The 20,683-nt window shown below is 39.5% G+C and overlaps 1 protein-coding gene across 3 annotated transcripts in view; it reads right to left on the bottom strand.

Moving 5' to 3' along the window:
• The window catches only part of NCKAP5 (NCK associated protein 5), a 969,055-nt gene that overhangs the window by 264,215 nt on the left and 684,157 nt on the right, over positions 1–20,683 (bottom strand). For all 3 annotated transcript variants that reach the window (XM_061608949.1, XM_061608950.1, XM_061608951.1), the window contains exons 12-13: positions 20,334–20,402; positions 17,019–17,057 (exon numbers count right to left, since the gene is read on the bottom strand). In XM_061608949.1, coding sequence (XP_061464933.1) covers positions 17,019–17,057; positions 20,334–20,402 — 108 coding nt within the window. The remainder of the gene's footprint in view (positions 1–17,018; positions 17,058–20,333; positions 20,403–20,683) is intronic.

Here is a 20,683-nt window from a genome sequence, read left to right as displayed (position 1 = left end):
AAACACATTACGAGGGTACTGCTTATTTAAAGTACCCCTAAGGCTAACTAAGTTATATATTATCTGCCTTCTAAAGTGACAAGGATGCAATGATATCTTTTATTTGAAGTGTAGCAAAATCCTTTATTTCTACAAACAGAAGTCCCTGTTAATAACTGTATCATCTCATACCTTTTATGGGAAACCATTATATATTTTCCATTTAACCAAGCAAAAGCACTAACGACAGTCCTTGGGAGGTTCCAAGAAATAACAATCACTGAAAGGCTAACTGCCCCAATTAAGACTGAAACCCATAGCCAAAAAAAGAATAATGCTTCATGAGAACTAGTAATTCAAACTAACCACAGACTAAACAACGTATCCTATGCTCCATTCCTTTCATATGAAGACAAAGACTTAAATGTTAAGATGCCCAATTATTGAACAAAGTGCTTTGGCACTACAGTTGTTCATAGGAAGATTAAAAAAAAAATAGTTCCATGTATCATGATATGATTCATTTAAGAAATAGATATTAAAATGGTGTCACCCTGTTAACATCCTTGTAAATAAATACTTGAACTATTCCCCTCACAGTTTGGAACAGATATTCCGTAGTCTTTATAACAGGAGTGGTTGACCTGTGACCTCCAGATGTTGCTAGATGACAAGTTCTGCAATTCCTGATTATTGGTCATGTTGGCTGGGGCTGTTGGGAGTCAGAGTTTAACAACATCTGGTTCCCCACTACTGCTCTAGAATAACCTGTCTCTTCTTAGCAATAGTCTCTCTTTTAAGGCCACACAGTTGGTAATTGCAGATGTTACCACTGATGTGCTGAGTACCAAAAATGTCCAAAAGTTCTGATCTCTGTGTGAAAATATATGGGCTCCCCTTTGGTAGGAAGGGTGGGATATAAATATTGATGATGATGTTGATGATGATTTAATTTCTCTCATGCCACTCCTCTGCTAAGAATAGCTTTAAATCTTTTTCTCTACTTTTTCCCACACCCCAGAAAGAGCTAGGGCCTGTATAACACATCACTTCTTCTTAGTACTTTATTCTTATTTCATGTTTTCATCATCACCGCCAATATATTGTTTTTCTTGGGTGTTAAAAACTTTACAGTTATTATCTCATTAATCCTTAAAACGACCCTGTAAAACATTGAGATAAAATACTGGCTTAATACAAAAAAGGTACATAGTTTAAGAATATAGTGGAGTTTTTTAGATTAGAACTAATTTATCATAATTACTGTAATTAGGCTTGATTATGTCATTATGTTATGCTTGCAGTTTTCACATGGTTGGGCTCCATGGTGCTGTAGTCATATGATCAACATCCACATGGGTTATGTGGATTGGATGGGACCAGTGCAGATTATGCAGTTAGACCTATCTGGCACATTACATGGAGCCAGCAAGGGCCCTCTCATCTACATGGGGTTGGTGAACTATGTGGCAGGAAGAACAAGTATGCCTTCATTATATCTCATACAATGGACCAGACTAGGTTGAAGATATTATCTGAACCATTCTAATGTCACAGTACTAGTTAATCTATCTTACTCCCATAGACATTGCTAATCATAGACATTGATGCTGAGGCATGACATCTATGTGGAAACAGCATCTACACTATCAGGTTTCTTTTTTTTTTTACAATAATTTTTTATTCAAATTTTCATAAAACAAACAAAACAAAATCAAAAACATAACACAATAAAAAAAAATTGACTTCTGACTTGTCACAGATCAGCTATAAATATATAATATATATCAAACCTGTCCCTTAATACATACAAAATCACTTTTTGTACACTATCAGGTTTCATGCAGCCCAGGTGGGGCAAATGGGTGCACCGTCCCACCTCAGGATTTATTTATTTTTGAAAATTGTCTTTTTCACTTATGACATGACAATCTCCATTTAAGGAATGAAAGCTTGTTTTAAGAATGGAAGCATTTTAAGAGGAGGACCCTCTGAAAAATTCAGTGACTACAACAGGGCAAGTGCATAACAAAAGCCACATTTGGAAGAGCCCCCAACATCTGCTCACTGAGACTGAGGGTGGATTTTTCATGATCACAATTACCCTATAATTACTTAAGTCATCCTGTATAGTAACAAGATGCTTGAGGTGTTGAATATTATAACTTTGTATTATGTGCTAGAGTTAAATTTACCCCTTGGGCTTTCCATTGCTCTGCTTTTCTGTTTCAGTTTCAGTTGTGTTCTCTACCCAGCCAGCAATAAAAAAGCATGTTTGCCTGCAGTAAGAATTAAGAGTTTATTCTGCAGTTATTATGATGAGTGGAGCAGGATTGGGTGCTTATTGCTAAAGGGTGAAATAAAGAGCCAATGTAAAGTGATCTGAAAAAAATCTACCCTAAATTACCTTTACGCTTTTAAAGCACTCACTATACTCACAATCAGTGTTTATTTTCTTCTTCTTTTTCTTGAGTACTTGATGGCAAAAGATGAAGAATAGAAACAGTGCTGTGCACACAACAGTCAGCTGGCTGGCTCACTACCAAAGTTGTCACTCTGGCCTAATTTCTAATTTTCCCAATGTGTGCAGCTCAGCATGAGGACTTGTCAGGGTTTGTAGGAAGAAAAATCAACCCAGCAAACTGTAAAAGAAATCCATTTGTTTTCCACAATTAGTTTCCAGTTGCTTAGTTAGTCCTTTATATAGCGACCAGTTAAACAGTTTTCCCTCGATGATAAAACAGGAAGGAAAACCTAAAGGTCAGAAACAAGACTAGAAGAAGAAACCCTCAAGGAGGAGTTAACACCTTTGGGTATCCCCCTGTTCACTGTAACCTTAACATCCTTTTTTTAATGAAACAAAAAAATGCCAGTCATTTAATTCCTGGTGGTCACACTAAAAAATGTAAATGTACTGCCTTTAAGTCAATTCCGACTTATGGTGACCCTATGAATAGGGTTTTCATGAGGCTGAGAGGCAGTGACTGGCCCAAGATCATCCAATGAGTTTTATGGCTGTGTGGGGATTCGAACTGTGGTATCCCAGGTTGTAGTCCAACACCTTAACCACTACGCCAAGCCACACTAAATTTGCTGTTAAATTGAACTTGCAGGAGGAGGAGCGAGGGAAAGGCCTGGCCCTCGCACCCTCTCTGCCAATGGGAGGAGTTAGCTGGTGCTATGCGCCTCCCACCCCACAAATGCCCCATCTAGAAATGTGGCTGCCCAACCAAACAAGGAAGGCTGGCTATGGGGCTGCCTCCCGCCTCTCGTGCACAGCAGAGAAAGAGGATTTCTACAGCATTTAGAAGTAGTTCTTTTTTGGAGAAAAATACATTATTAGGCACTAAAATCAGGGTTGTGTTCAATGTAGTGCTACAGTGTACATTCCATCAGCACAAGGATTTTTCATTGCACATCCGAACAGTCTCCCTCGTTCCTCTCCCCACATCCCCCTTAAATCTGTTCCGGGGTTTCCTAAATCCTCCGGAACAGATTTTGGGATGGCAGAGGGCTCATGTGGGGGAAAGGGGGAAATCCCATTGCACTAGTTCAAGTATTTTGTTGAATACCACTCACAGTCTTAAACTACCATGACAACTGACTAGTTTGATTTTCTGAACAAACTGTGAAGCCTGAATATGGAGGATATGCAACTTCCAGGTTCAAGCAGTATGCCTCTGAGAACCACATGACTGCAAGAAAAAATGGGAGACAGCTACTGCCTTCACATCCCACTCATAGTCTCCCCAGGGGCATCTGGCTGGTCTCTATGGGAAAGAGAATGCTGAATAAGATGGTATTTTAGTTTGATCCATCAGTGTTCTTCTTATGTTTATATCTGCACATGAGAGGAAACTGCAGAATAGCAGTTTTTTAAGATAGATAAATTAGCACTCTAATCCCCCCCCGAAATGTCTGTAATATGAAATATCATGGCAAGAGGGTTCCAGCCAAAGAAACTCTGAGTTACAGGCTGAATGAAATAAGGTAGAGCCTAATCTTAAAACTTAAAACATGAAATATTTTCTGGGAATGTTTATGATTGTTTGCTGGACTATTATCCTCCCATCAGTTTTTTAAGATGCCTCTTAAGTAAAACTCTAACTTGTGGAAATGAAGGAAATAAAAAACAACAAAATGTGGTGCTCTGAGGCAGAACTCCCAATTTAATATATTTCCCTTCATATTTCCACTCAAAAACTGGGCTCACTGGAGGAGTTCCATATGTCTTATGAGGAATGATCTCCTCCAACAGTGCTCATTTCAAACTATAAATTTGATCTCAAGGATTTTGTGACATTGATAAATCACTTAAGGTTTTGCTCTCTCGGATGATGTTGCCATCTCCTTTCAGTGGAACCACGGCCTCTCATATACTTCTGAGGTGTGCAGTACTTCATCTCTTACATTATTATAGGATGTACTTAATTTAAACAAAAAAATTACTCCTTGCGGGGCAATCCCAAATTCACAGTGTAATATACATGGTTGGTGTTACTACACAGTATTACTCTTCTGGAGTCTTTGAGAGCTTTTCATATTTCCTCTGTATCTCACGATGCCCCTGAGGTGTGTTATCTCTTGGTGACATTACTTGTTCCATCTTGCTGCAGTGTGGTGGAAGACTTATCTGTTTACCAGTTATTACTTAGATTTGTATAGGAGCCATTTGTGATTGACCCGAAGAGCCTAATTTCCTTTTTACTGTACAGTATTGTCTTCCTGTCTTTTCTTATAAATGGTCTTAGCCGAAATGGCATTAGGAGCACTCTAACAGTTAACATTCATTAACATTTAGAGTGCTGTGTCATGTTTCCCCTTCAGGATATTAAATTAGGCAGCATTACTCAGCAGTAGGCTAGCGTCTGTTAAATTTCATCAATACTAAGCAAATCATATTATTAAATACATTTTAATCTATATTCTTAGTTTGTTCACAAGGAGTCCTTAGTACCTGTGTCTTCTGATATTAGCAAAAGAGGTTGTCGCGGAAAAAATCTCAGTCCTAAAGGAGTTATAAATAACTCATGAAACCCCCTCTCCCCTACAACTCTGTTTTTGTTTTGATTTTTGAAAAAAGAGAGCATGGTGTTTCTAAATAAGGTAATGTATTGAGATCAATACACTAACAAATATACCACAACATATGGGCTTTTATACTGCAGAATGCTAATCTAGTTTACATATGCACTTATATTCATGGCCTGTTAAGCTGCATAACAAGATAAATTGAATACATTACTGATTTGTTTCTGGGGTTGGCTAGTTTGTTTTAATTCTCAATTGAGAATTTAGGAGAAGAAACATTTAAATGACAATTCCAGCAACAGAAATAATTTTTTTCAAGCTATATTATACAATAGTCAGCAACAATCCTGTTACAGATTGCTTTAATTTCCTGTCCTAGTGGGTTGGAAGTTTCCCTGGGATTAAGGGGCAATTGGGACTGCTGAGCATGCATTTTGTTTTACAACCAATATACATAGATATCTACAGCTTGTGATGGGGCAGAGCCAGCCTCCTGACACAGACATCTCTGCTATTTAACTGGGATGGGATGGTGATGAGTTTAGGGCTACATGGTTGCAACCAATCCAGTGCTATTGCCCATGCAGGTGGAAAGTACAACTTTGTTGCCGCCCCGCCCCGCCCCGGTAAACAGCCATAATACTGATGGATATGAAATGAATCTGCAACCTATATGAATATATGAAAACTGTCTTATCTGTATACCAAAGCAACTCGCATCCAACGAGGATCCAGTCTTCTTCATTCAAGTTCTCCATCATGCACAACAATCACCCAAGTTACGCAATGTTTTTACAAGAGAAGATTACAAAATGCCAACTTACTATAGAGCATCTTAAAGTATGTAAGTCCTTAAACATTATCCCACGAGGCCTTGAGATCTATAAACCAATTTCTATTCCAGAAAGTATCCCTTTATGTCTAAATTGGCACATAGAGAAACATCAGCTTAGCATATACCTTATTTCTACGATTATTAAGCAGAATCTTCTGAAAATCAAGACCTTGAAACATGCACTAAAGCAGGAATTAATGTTTCAAAGAAACATTCTAACACCATGCGACTATGAATGCCTCCTGTATCTGCTCCATAAAAGAGAACAGACAACTTTTATCAATGTCCATGCCACCAAAAAGAAAAAACTCAAAAGGGATATTCTAAGATATCATCTTCCTCTTATTCCATCCAATTTAATAACACAGTGTTCTATATATAAAGAAATATTTTCATGTACTACAAGAGCAAAAGCTAACCACAAGAAAAAGAAAAACAGGAGATTCAAAAGAGTTACTCCAAAAACTTCCACATGTATAACAAGATCACCTGACATAACTTACAGAAATGACTCCACAACAATAATAGATCTCACTGCAGGCAAAATGTCACCTAATGAAATTAGGCTTCTATCCAAAGGCCTCAACTTCTGCCCAACACCTAGAGAGCACAATATAGCACAGATGAAATGTGACATCAAAGCATTTGAAAGGAGATGTAGATTGGCTGAATTTTTTTATGATGACTCTAAGAACAACATAGACCTCTACAATAGAGATCCTCTACTACAGCTTCTACCACCTAAAACTTGGACACCGAACATTAACAGGAATCCAGTCCTAGAAACCTTTCTCTTATCAATAAACAGAGTCATCAACAACCACACACCAACTCCTACTCACGACAACCTTTCAAAAGAAGAAAGAATAGCCCTAAGGAACCGTCAGATGAGAAGGGATATTGTCATCAAGCCTGCAGATAAGGGTGGTGCTGTTGTGGTACTTAACACTACAGACTATATAGCAGAAGGTCAAAGACAACTAAAGGATGAAACATATAGATTTTTTGACAAAGACATCACTACAGATCTCAATACTTGTATCATTACATCTATACAAAACCTTACAAGTAGGAAACTTCTTAAAGAGGAAACTGCTGACCTCCTTGTTAATGCAAATCCCACCCCTGGAAGGTTTTACATGCTGCCTAAAATCCACAAAGCCAGCAATCCTGGTCGCCCAATTGTCTCAGGTAACAACATAGCTACTGAAAGGATTTCTCTGTACATTGACCTAAATTTACAAAACGTGGTGCAAAACCTCATCGTATATCAAAGACACCAAGGACTTCTTGCTTAAAATTGAGTCTTTAAACAAGCAGTATCAATTCCACAACAATACTATACTAGCTACTTTAGATGTCACATCCCTTTACACCAATATACCACATAATGATGGGATTCAGGCTTTAAATGAGTTCCTTAACACCAGAGATATGAACAATCCTCCAACAGAGATTCGCACAAGTTTAGCTACGCTAGTCCTGACTTGTAACAACTTTACATTCAATGGAGAACACTACCTGCAACTACAAGGCACAGCTATGGGGACTCGCATGGCTCCAGCATACACAAATCTCTTTATGGGTAAACTGGAACAGGAGATCCTCAAAAAGGCCATCAACAAACCACTTATATGGTGGCGATACATTGACGACATCTTTATGATCTGGACAAATGGTAAAGAGAGTTTGGAACAATTTAAAAATTACATCAACTCTATCCATCCCTCTATTAAGGTTACATTTAATAGTACAAATGACAATCCGCACATCCCTTTTCTGGATGTCCTTCTTACCATTGAAAACAACAAAATAGCCACTGATCTCTACAGCAAACCTACTGATGCGCACACCTATTTAAACTGGAAATCCTGCCATCCTAGGCATATAAAGAAGAACATTGTGTATAGCTTAGCTCTGAGAATCAAACATATTTGCAACACTGAAGATAAATACCAGAGAAGGATCAGTGAACTTAAAGAACAGCTTCTTTGAAGGGGATATTCTCCACATATTATCAATTGCAACATCCACCGAGCCTCCATTCTGTCCAGGGAAAACCTCCATCATACTGAGGTGTCAAAGAGCAGTGAGCAACGGATTCCATTTGTGGTAGATTTCCATCCAGCTTCTCCTAACTATCACCGAGCAATCAAGGAGAGCTACCCATTGCTGGCAAACTCTGAACATCTTACTAGAGCCATCATCAGGCCTCCTGTCATAGCATTTCGCCAATCTCCTAATTTGCGCAGACTGTTGGTGAGAGCTGTGCTTAAGCCACCTATCACCAATCCAGGGTCTCATCCTTGTTACTCCAAATGCTGTATCACCTGTGTGTACCTCAGGGAGACAGCCACTTTTACAAGCACTAGGACAGGCAGGACATATTACTTCAAACAGAACATCACCTGCAGGTCCTGCAATATAGTTTACATCATCGAGTGCAAAAGACAAGGATGTCATATCCAATACGTAGGAAAGACCACAACTGACCTACGCATGCGTTTCAGGAACCAGAAGTCGGCAATTTTGACAAAAAAAGTGGAGCAACCATTTAACATCAATGCAAAGCATTTTAACATCGAGGGTCACAGCCTGTTGGACTTTTCCATTACAGCGATAGAGATGCCAGCAGATCCAGCAGCATTGACCAAAAGGGAGAACTTTTGGATTTACTCTCTGGACACACTGGCACCACATGGCCTGAACCTGGAGGACAGTACCACCACTACTTAGCTTCTGCAAATGAAGCCCCTCTGAGCATTCCATCCTCAAAGGTCTGTAACTGCCACCTTGGTAACAGCATTTGTATGTTGGCAGCTGATGAAGGCGGAAGCTGAAACGTTTTGTTAATAAAATTAAAACCTCTGTTTGGTTAATCACAATTACGTTTATATATTAGGTGATTAACGGAATCCTTATAGGGATCCAGAGCAAGCTTGAGTGAAGTTCTGTTTGTTGCTTTCAAAACTGTCTTTTATATATATATATATATATATATATATATATATATATATATATATATATATATATATATATATATATATATATATATATATATATATATATATATATATATATATATATATATATATATATATATATATATATATATTATACAGCCACGAGAGTGGCTGTATACTATAGTCAGCATGGATTTTTCACATTCCGCAATGTTAAATGGAAAATATCCCCCCCATGCCATTCTGAGGCTTCCCATAAGCTCATTTCAAAACAAAACCTTACAAAACTTATAGTTCTGAACTCAGAAACACTTGCTTAAAAACCCTGTCAATTTTCATGGCGATACACAAAACAGTCAGAGAGAATTGTGAGTTCAAAGAGTAAAAAGAGAGAGAAAACCTCAGAGCCCTTTTGGACTTTTTTCTGCGAGTTCTCATAATCTGTTGAAATTCATTAAAAATCAGCCATGTTCACAGAGTACCTGTAATCCTAATACTGACCTTGCCCCATACTCTGACCTTCATCTACTGCAGTTTAAAAGTTAAAAAAAATGCCTGGTTGATTTTTAATTAATTTAAGAAATTTTGGCTGGAAGCCTATTATAACGCGGGGCATGCTCAGTAAGGACCAACTGTCAGTGTTCTAAAAGCCTCACAGCTGCTGGGCTTGGCTAATCAGAGGGCCACACCCACACCAGACTTGATTTCACTTGAGAAAGTCATGGCTTCCCTCAAAAAATCCTGGGAAGTGTAGTTTGTGAAGGGTGCTGAGAGGAGACTCCTATTCCCCTGAGAGAATGGCTAACAGTCAGCCACTCTGATTGAAGGTCTGTGAGAGAAACAGGGCGTCTCCTAGCAACTCTCAGCACCCTTCACTAACTACACTTCCCAGGATTCTTTGAGAGAAGCCATGATTGGCTTTGAACCATGGCTTTTGAGAGAAGATAAATTGTTTTAAATTGTTTTTAAAAGATGTGTTTTTAAATTTGTATATTTGTTTTTAATATTTTTAGTTATTGTAAGCCGCCCAGAGAGCTTCGGCTATGGGGCAGTATATAAATACACTAAATAAATAGATAAATAAATAATGATTGTCCAAAGTGTAATAGAGGCCTGGTGTGGATGTGGCCAGGGACAGCTTTGTTTTAAATTTGGGTGGGAGGTAGGGTTGCCAGGTTCAGGACCTGAGACTGATCCTGTATCTTTAGGAGAAGAGAAAGTCAGCCAAGTGCCGGTGTTCTTGCAACATTGTAATTGTCCCTTCCCCCTGCCCGTGAAAGATACAGAAGACGTCTTGGTTGGCAGGCCCAGCCTGGTCAGTTTTACCTATCCTAATCATGATTGCATAGGAGTATATCCAATTCAACTCAATAATCATACAAATGATCAGACCTGCCTTTTCCCTCCCCTTTCCTCTCCCTTTCTCCTCCCCTCTTCCTTCTTCCGCCTTCCTTGCCCACTCCAGCCCTCCGTCCCTCCCCCCCAGTCAGTTTTACCTATCCTAAGCATGATTGCATGGGAGTAAATCCCACCGAACTCAATAAACATGCAAACAACCACATCTGTCCTTCTCCCCTCCCCCTCCTGCCTGCTCCCATCCCAGTCCTCCCCTCTGCCTTTCCACACCCTCCCCCTCCTCCCTTCCCCATCCCCTGTGGTCAGTTTCACCTATCCTAAGCATGATTGCCTGGTGTGTGTGTGTAAATCCCACTTAACTCAATAAGCATGCAAATGATCAATCCATTCTCAGCAAACTTGCACAGGATCCCATTTCTTACCTCCCGGATTAAAAAGCAGGGAAATTCACTAAGAGGCAAAAAACCTTGTGGTTTAAGAATGTACCTATAGCCCACAGATATTTCTACCAAACTTTAAAAAGCAGGGAAATTGGGCAGCTATAGTGGATGCACCAGGGGAGCAGGAGACCTGAACTCCTTTCTGAGATATTGTACTGCCCTACAAAGTTGTCAAAATGCAAACACAATTTGGGTTGGTCTTTCACAGTCCAATCCACCTGCTGTATAGCTTGGAAGAATTTGGTAAAATGTGCCTCTGAGCATATGGTGAGTGGTGGCAACACCTGTAATCAGCCCAAATAATAGAAAGAAGATATGTCCTGTGCTGATCTTGTTTTAGCCGGGAGGAAGCAACATTATTAAGACAGTTGATATAGTTCAGATGGTCACTTTAAATATGTCTGATTTACTTTGCAATTTTAGTGAAGTTTTCTATAGGAAATCATTTTCTTTTGCTTTTGTTTCTATGAATATGTGAAGTACAGCAACACTTTGCAAAATTTATACTAAAAAAACTCCAAACATAATTGTGGAATAATGGCACTGACTTCTGCAGAAGAGTCTCCAGTGGACCTCAGAAGTGTCTCAATTTGCACAAGATAAAACAGTGGAAAGTGAAATATATTCTAGCAAAATTCTAGGTGTGCTCTATGTTTTTAATTGATCGTGAACACCTTGCCTTAAATAAAGTGGTTTAAACATAGCAGGCTGAAAACATGCATCCTCTTTTTTCCAACAACTAGAGTCATTGCTGAAGTAGCAACATATTGTAATCAGTCTGATTTTACATCAAACTGCAGTTTCAGATTCAACTGTTAATGAACCCAAAATAGAAATAGAACATAACCTCCCATATAAAACACAAAAGGCTGTCTTCACCATCACATGACACTGACCAATAAAAAGGCTTTGAAATTAATAAAAATACATTTGACACAGATTTCTAGGATCAATAAGGAGGGGAAATTTTTTCTGGTTTAGATTCTCTGTAGAAACATTAGTAACACAGGAAAGGAGCAAAGTAAGAAGAACACTAACAACCATACAAAAATATAATTCTCCATCTTTGGAGATGGCAGGTGTTGCCACCACTCACCATACGCTCAGAGGCACGTTACCAAATTCTTCCAAGCTACACAGCAAGTGGATTGGACTGTGAAAGACCAACCCAAATGGTGTTTGCATTTTGACAACTTTGTAGGGCAGTACAATCTCTCAGAGAGGAGTTCAGGTCTCCTGCTCCCCTGGTGCATTCACTATAGCTGCCCAATTTCCCTGCTTTTTAAAGTTTGGTAGAAATATCTGTGGGCTATAGGTACATTCTTAAACCGCAAGGTTTTTTGCCTATTAGTGAATATATATATAAGGCCATCAACAAACCACTTATATGGTGGCGATACATTGACGACATCTTTATGGTCTGGACAAATGGTAAAGAGAATTTAGAACAATTTAAAAATTACATCAACTCTATCCATCCATCTATTAAGTTTACATTTAATAGTACAAATGACAATCCGAAAACAACAAAATAGCCACTGATCTCTACAGCAAACCTACTGATGCGCACACCTATTTAAATTGGAAATCCTGCCATCCTAAGCATATAAAGAAAAACAATGTGTATAGCTTAGCTCTGAGAATCAAACATATTTGCAACACTGAAGATAAATACCAGAGAAGGATCTGTGAATTTAAAGAACACCTTCTTTTAAGAGGATATCCTTTACATATTATGAATTGCAACATCCACCGAGTCTCCATTCTGTCCAGAGAAAACCTCTTCCATGATACTGAGGTGTCAAAGAGCAGAGAGAAACGGATTCCATTTGTGGTAGATTTCCATCCAGCTTCTCCTAACTATCACCGAGCAATCAGGGAGAGCTACCCATTGCTGGCAAACTCTGAACATCTTACTAGAGCCATCATCAGGCCTCCTGTTATAGCATTTCGCCAATCTCCTAATTTGCACAGACTGTTGGTGAGAGCTGTGCTTAAGCCACCTATCACCAATCCAGGGTCTCATCCTTGTTACTCCAAACGCTGTATCACCTGTGTGTACCTCAGGGAGACAGCCACTTTTACAAGCACTAGGACAGGCAGGACATATTACATCAAACAGAACATCACCTGCAGGTCCTGCAATATAGTTTACATCATCGAGTGCAAAAGACCAGGATGTCATATCCAATACGTACGAAAGACCACAACTGACCTACGCATGCACTTCAGGAACCAGAAGTCGGCAATTTTGACAAAAAAAGTGGAGCAACCATTTAACATCAATGCATAGCATTTTAACATCGAGGGTCACAGCCTGTTGGACTTTTCCATTACAGCGATAGAGATGCCAGCAGATCCAGCAGCATTGACCAAAAGGGAGAACTTTTGGATTTACTCTCTGGACACATTGGCACCACATGGCCTGAACCTGGAGGACAGTACCACCACTTCTTAGCTTCTGAAAATGAAGCCCCTCTGAGCATTCCATCCTCAAAGCTCTATAACTGCCACCTTGGTAACAGCATTTGTATGTTGGCAGCTGATGAAAGCAGAAGCTGAAACGTTTTGTTAATATAATAAAAACCTCTGTTTGGTTAATCACAATTACGTTTATATATATATGTTAGGTGATTAACGGAATCCTTCTAGGGATCCAGAGCAAGCTTGAGTGAAGTTCTGTTTGTTGCTTTCTAAACTGTCTTATATATATATATGTATATATATATATATACATATATATATATATATATATATATATATATATATATATATATATATATATATATATATACACACACACACACACAGAGTCCCTCTCTCAAATATTGCATAGAATGGAGATAAAAATAGAGCATAATAAAGATTGCTTGTTCACAGTTATGTCCCAGCACAATGGACACAGGATGGCAGACTGCAGCTTAGGAAAGAACATATTTTTTGCATTTTGAAGGCCCCAAGTTCAATCTTTGGTCAGAGTGTACTAGGCTAGAAGGACCAATGGCCTAACTTGGTACCTGGAAGTTTTTTATGTTTCGTATGAAATTAAAGGTTACAGGTAATAGTCCTAATTCACAGTCAGCACAACTGAAGGCTATATGCCTATGACTGTACTAAAAATGTAACAACACAAGAAAAGTCATGCTGGACCAGGCCAAAGGGCCATTTAGTCCAGCACCCTGTTCTGGTAGCCAACCAAATGCCAATGGGAGAGCCTGAGAGCAACAGCACTCTCCCCACTTGTGATAGCCAGCATTCAGAGGTATACTATTTCCAACAGTGGTGGCAGAACACAGCCATCACTGTTAGTAACCACTGATAGCCTTATCCGCCATGAAGTCTCACAGAGTGATTGAGGCTAAAAAAGTAGAATTCTCTTTGATTAGCTTTTAGACAGGCAGTAGATCAACTTCTTTCCTTTCACTCTTGTGTTGCATACAAGGTGAGCAGCACTCACTTAGAACCACCCCCCAAGAGCACCAGTTTGCTCTTGTGTGGGCTTGTGGGTAGAGCCATGAGACTATGCACCATCAGAACAGCTGTGCTGAAATTCTTCCCTGTGCAGTAGTAGGATATAGATGTCACAGTATTATAGCAACTATCTAGACACATATACTCATCCTGCAGACAATATGTGCACATAGTAACCGCGGCCACAGTTAATTAATCACTGATCAAGAGATGCAGCTAGGTAGCTGTGCAGAAATACTACTCAAAAAGCTTAGAAACATAAAACTACAAATCCCTCAAAGCTTACAGTAAAAAAAAGAAAAAGCCTAACATTGGGAAATAGAAATAGTGACATTTGTAACTTCCACCCTCCCATTAATAGAAATAATGTGAGACCAGGAAAGAGAAATAATTAACAAATTGTACAAAATTCGCCCCTTGCCAAATACCTATTAATGGGATCTGCAAGAAAATGTTGCAGTGTGGAGAGTTCTTGTTCAGGTTTTCAGTCACTCCATTCCCCTTCCCTACCCAAACTTTGCATTCTCCCTCATCAGACAATCAGCATGCACAGTCCTTATTTGTTTGGGGTTCCACCCACATAAAATTTTACCTGAAGTATTTTTGTGTATTTCTGAACCTTGATGTTCTCCCAAGCATGCTAATATCTCTCTATCGTGTGTGTGTGTGTGTAATGGTTAGGGTGTTGGACTATGACCTGGGAGACCAGGATTGGAATCCCCACGAAGTCATAAAACTCATTGGGTGACCTTGGGCCAGTCGCTGCCTTCTCAGCCTAACCTACCTCACAAGGTTGTTGTAAGGATCAAATGGGGAGGGGAGAACCATGTACACAACCTTGAGCTCCTTGGAGGAAAGGTGGGATATAAATGTAAGAAATAAATAAATAAAAATAAATACTATTTTGGCTTCATAAGGATGGACACTTGTAGAATGAGTTCGTTATTACAGTGTCAACTACCAGACCTTGGCAAGGAAAATCAAGCTTCAAATCCCCAAACCATTCCAGAGATAAAACTGGATTGTGTCTTGATCTCCTTGAAGGAAGATTAAGATACAAATATGATAAAGAAAATAAAGACAGAATAAATCAGTATCTTAATAAATGCACATACTTATAATGACAATACTTCAATATGCTAAGGGCCAAACTACTTGTGTTGGTGCATGTATCTTTGTAGTTTTAAAACTATAAAGTGCACCAGCTGGGTGTGTACGCTAATAGTTAATGAGATCAGATAATTGAGGGATGGAGAGGAAATTTAACTCTTTTCCCCAGTGAAGAAGTCCTGAGGAAAATCCTCTTCTTTAACTGGTATTTTCTTAGGGCTGTAGTTCCCAACCTGGAGCCGTGACCCCCAAGGGGCCTGAGAAGTAATCCAGAGGGTGCCGTGAACAGTAAAGAAATGAATTATTTTTTATTATTATTTTTAAAAAGTCTTCACTCCGTGGACACTGTCTGCTCCCCACTGCCGCTGCGGACAACACCTCCCCCTTGCTCCAAACGAGAGGGGAGGACTTTTGTTGAAGCACCAGAGTGTCTTTCAGGCATGCTGAGGGAAGGCATTTGCCTATAAAATATGTGGCAGATGCCAAAGGAGGCTGAGGGTGGAGCTACCAGGAAGAAGAGGGGATTACTGTTGCTGACTCCTGTCTCCTCGCACTGCCACTGCTGACAACAGAAGGAGAGGAGAGGGCTTTTTGTGAAGCAAAAAAAAAAAAAAATCAAGGCTGCAAGGAAAGGCTGCTTTCCCCCTTCCTTCCTGGCAGCCAAACTGCCTGGCTTTCTTGGCTCCTGAGTCACTGCCATCTCCTTTACAAAATTATTCATATTTGCAAGGCTGCCCAGAACTCGCCTTCGGTCCAGATGGAGTCAATGAGCACTGAGGAAGCTCAGGACTTGCTTGCTCTCCATCTCTGAGGCTAAGTGTGTCTGCCAGCATTCCCCCTTTCTTCCACCTACACTCCACCCCCCCAATCTCTCTCCTCAAGATGCTGTGGCAGTTGAGGGCTTCCCCCCTCCCACATGCCCAAATGCATGCTGGCCTGCAGATGCTTGCAGGAGGGGCAGATGTGTTTTTGTGTGTGCGCACGCTGATCTGCCTTCTGTTCCACTCTCATTCCCCAAGTGCACGCTAACCAAGTTATCAGTTCTGATGATCATCCCAAAGCACTAACCTCACTCCTCAGTCTATCTACCCTTTTGTCTTCACAATCTAGCATCCCCACCACGACTACATTGCTGCTTCTTGATTTTTAATTTTTAATTATTATTATTTAAAAGGTCAGAAGAGGGTGAGGCTGGAGTCCACATGCTGCAGCTGAAATGTATTTATTTAATTATTGTTGCATTTATATCCCACCTTTCCTCCAAGTTGCTCAAGGTGGTGCACACAGTCCCCACCCTTTTCCATTCCATCCTTACACTAACCCTGTGAGATAGGTCAGGCTTAGAGACTGTGTCTGGCCCAAGATCACCCAGTGGGCTTCATGGTTGGGTGAAGATCTGAATCTCGATTTTAGTCCAACACGGTCACCCACTGGTGTTGGGAGACAGGACTGTACATCTTCAGACTATGTGTGTGGGGAGGCAGGGGGTTGCCAATTTGATTGGGCCTTTGCATTAAGAAAAGAAAGGAACACCTCCCTGTCTGCAGGGAGCTTTTTATGGAAAGGGATATTTGGAGATGTGATTTTGCCACGCACCATTTTTTCAATTAACAGGAGCTAAAATTACAATTAGCGTGAGGGGAGGTTACAGAATTTTGAGCTTAAAAAGGAGGTCTTGCACTCATAAAAGTTGGGAACCACTGTCTTAGGAAGTAAATCTCCCATTAGCAGCAATTTTATTGAATGAATAAAGATATTTCATTAATCAAGTACCCTTGATAACTCCAGTTTATGACATTTAATAGTACATCACAAAAGGGAGAAATGACTTACCTTCTGAGTAAGCAGTGCTTGTACAACTTGGTTGGCTACCTGTAAGGAGAAACAAAGCATATATGAGCAGTGCATTGGATTGATTTTGTTTGCGTATATTGTGAAAGGGTCACAGCTCAGTGGTAAAGCATCTGCTTTACATGCTGAAACTCCTGGTTCCCAGGCAAGATTGGGAATACCAGCTGTCTGAAACCCTGCAGAGCCTCTACCAGTCGGTACAGACAGTATTGAGCTAGATGAACAAATGGTCTGACTCAGAATAAGGCAGCTATCCTATGGATAATCTATTTTAGGTACCTCTGGAAGCATTTTTTTTTTAAAAAAAACTCTCTTCACTAGAGTCTCAGAACTGTTGTAATTTTTCCTGATAATCTCATTTTGTCCTGAAACGTACAGTTCTTAACAACCCAAAATGTGACACTATTCCCATCCTCATGCCATAGAAGCATTTTTAGTCAGGGGACCAAATCCTGTAGTAGTGTAAATCACAGGACTGAAAATCAGTACCACTCAACAGATTTCAAAAAAGATACTGTCAACTTTGTTCAAGCAGAAGACATGACCCTGGGTGTTTTCATGAGGCTTGCGCTGTGAGCACACTAGCCACCTACAGCAAAGTGTTTCCATTGGCAACATCTGGAGGGAGAACAGGTTGATCTGCTGATGAGTTGTGAAATCTCTTTGAAGTGAACACTCAAGCTGATTCCACCAGCTTTTACAGTAAAAAGGGGTGGGGTTTGACTAGCATTGCATGCCCATTTTCAGAAAAGACAAGTGGAGAGACACTGAACTTGCAGAACAGTTAAGTGTGTCTCTACACTTTATTGTTTCTTGATTTGATATTGACAATACAGAACATCTATCATGACAGGAAGATGCCATAAGTGCCACAGAAAAATTAAATAACTACCATTATCAAAATACGTTTGGAAGGGACTCACACCACACTCTGTAATTGACTTACATTAGATTACAAAACATTTATTAGTAAAATTGTATATACAACTAGGGGTTTTCTTTGGGGGGTGGGAATCAGATATTTCACATTTGTATCACATTTGATTATGCAACATTGTATTTGGTTTAATACATTATCTATTTTTGAACTAAAGAACCTTATTTTGTCAAAGCAAAACCCTACTATAGCTGATGTTTATTCATTTGAACTCAAATATACCCAGCTGTTCTGTAGGGAAAAAATTCCTTTTTCTTTTCAACAATTTCATATTTTAAAAAATGTAGTCCACTCCTCTGAACCGAAGCATGAGGAAAAAAATCAACTTCTGTTCTTATACGATCCAGGAGTTTGATTTGATTCATACACATAATATGGCCCATTATCATTTCCCCCTCTCCAGAACTGGTCTCTAATCTAAGGCAACTAGGGAAGAAACAGCCACATAAAATAGCTCTGAACATTATTTAACAGAAGAAGCACACTAATACTGCCGCCATAATAACCCTCAGGAGTAAATATATTGCATCTCTGAAATCCATGTGTGTTGCCCTATAGGCTTTAAGAATTGACATCCAACAGTGTTCCTTCTAGCATGTACTTTTAGTTTTGATGTTGTTTGGTCTACCTGAAAATTGAACAAACTCGTTCAATACATTATTTTTTCACCTACTGACATGAAGTTACTTATTACTAAAATAAATAAGTAAACACTCAAAAACCTTCAAGGCTCCGTAGAGTGTATCCAAACCATTGGGTTACACTGCTTACACAGTCCCTGAGAGCTATACACAGTGTGCAGAAGGGGGTGTAGTGCAAACACTAATGATCTGAGCGGCTGAAATTAAAGCATCTTAGTGAGTGGTGCTTTTTTAAACAGAAGTATTTGAACCATTTTGTGACTATTCCCCCAACCCATTGACAAGAAACACAGCAGTGTTGCTGAATGGGACATTCCAACAGAGATATCAGCACCGTGTCACAAAATACAGTTGTCAGCAGTGAAGTGGACCTACCCACCAACATCAGTGCTTAACCACCTTGTACAATCAAATCATAACAGAAAACTATAAATATGTAGAAAATACCATAGCAAGAGACCGGTGCTTCTAAGCCTGGAAGCTAAGACCGGTGCTGCCGCCAACTTTACGAGGGTGAGATAATGCAATTTCTTGCTGGATAAGACACTGGAAGATAGCTTTAAGATATACTACAATGTAACTTGTTTGATTATGACTTATTGACTAAGGCCAACTATATGCATGCCTGTAAAACAATAAGAGTTAAGATGTTTACAAAGTGTTAAAATATCTAAGAAATAAATGCTATAAACATAATCCACTGTTGAACTCCCATTTATTTTCCTGGTATCTCCCAAGCCCCAAGAATTCTTGGGTGGGATCACCAACCATTAGCTTGCCTCTTCAGATGGCTGCTGTTGGAAGGTGTGCAAGCTTAGGTGCGCACAACGTCTGACATAGAAGAACTCTGAATAGCCAATGGGCAAAGGGAGTACGTAAGAGCCCTCAATCCTGTGCATTCACAAAAAAGAAACCCTCTTGCTCATTTCAGACTCAAGTTGCCTCAGAGATGAGGAGTTTCCAGCTCTGACTGGTTCACTGGCTACAACCATTTTGGCCTTGGATAGCCTGGCGACAGTGACCCATGCCCTGGTAATCTCACATCTTGTAATGTGCTGTACGTGATGCTGCCCTTGAAGATGAGGGTTGCATCTCCCTGCAGCATGCCAAGATGGGATCAATAGGAGAATAAAATGCCTTGGAGAATCTTATTTGATTGCCAGGGTGCGGGTGGGGAAGAATATGTCATGGCTGAAAAGTAAGCGGTTATCATAATCTATTACAGTAGTAGCCCAATGACATCACAGAGTTGGCTGGCTGTGGGTGTTGGGAATTAGTGCAAAGGTCCAATGACTTTTCAGTGCTGCATTATGAATTTAAATTAATCAAATTGTGTAAAAGATTCCTTGGGAAGATCCACTCAGTAAAACAAACTGAGAATCACTGAAGCATATTGCAAGTTAATCAGTCATCCTATTCAGTGATTTGTAGGTGAAGCTAATTACTATATAATTTTTAATTGAGGACTTTTTTATCCCCTACATCTCAAGCAGACCTCATTCCACTGCTTCTAATCTACTCCTGAAAGAAAAATCTTGTGAAGAATTCGTCCAACAGAAATCTCTAAAATCCCAAATGAAACTACATGAATTGGTTCATGATTTGTGTATTTGGGATTATGGTATTATGAGCTATCTAACAAATAAAAATAACCTGATCAGAAAGGGAGCGGGGCCCTTATTAGCAAAGTACTCTGTGACAAACATTGATCTGCCTTACCTCATCAAGACAACGTTCATACTGTTCTCTCTGATTTTCATTTTCCATGGCCAGTGCGGAATTCTCTGCCTGCAAGACACAAAAGTAATGCAAATTAATCAGTGGGCATGATGTGAAACATTACAGTCTAATCAATATATTTAACCTATATACCCCCTCAGGATCCAAAATAAGCTGATAGATAGATAGATAGATAGATAGATAGATAGATAGATAGATAGATAGATAGATAGATAGATAGATAGATAGACAAAATCAATGTGCTATCATTTGCTGTTACAAATAAAACAGAAATTCTATTAGCTTTATGAAATTATCCACAAAATACATTACAATTTAGAGATAGACTG

This window comes from Rhineura floridana, chromosome 2, assembly GCF_030035675.1.
Source record: "Rhineura floridana isolate rRhiFlo1 chromosome 2, rRhiFlo1.hap2, whole genome shotgun sequence".
NCBI classification, from domain to species: domain Eukaryota; kingdom Metazoa; phylum Chordata; class Lepidosauria; order Squamata; family Rhineuridae; genus Rhineura; species Rhineura floridana.
Note: the sequence above shows the minus strand (reverse complement) of the source record. Positions and strands in the feature narration are given on the sequence as shown.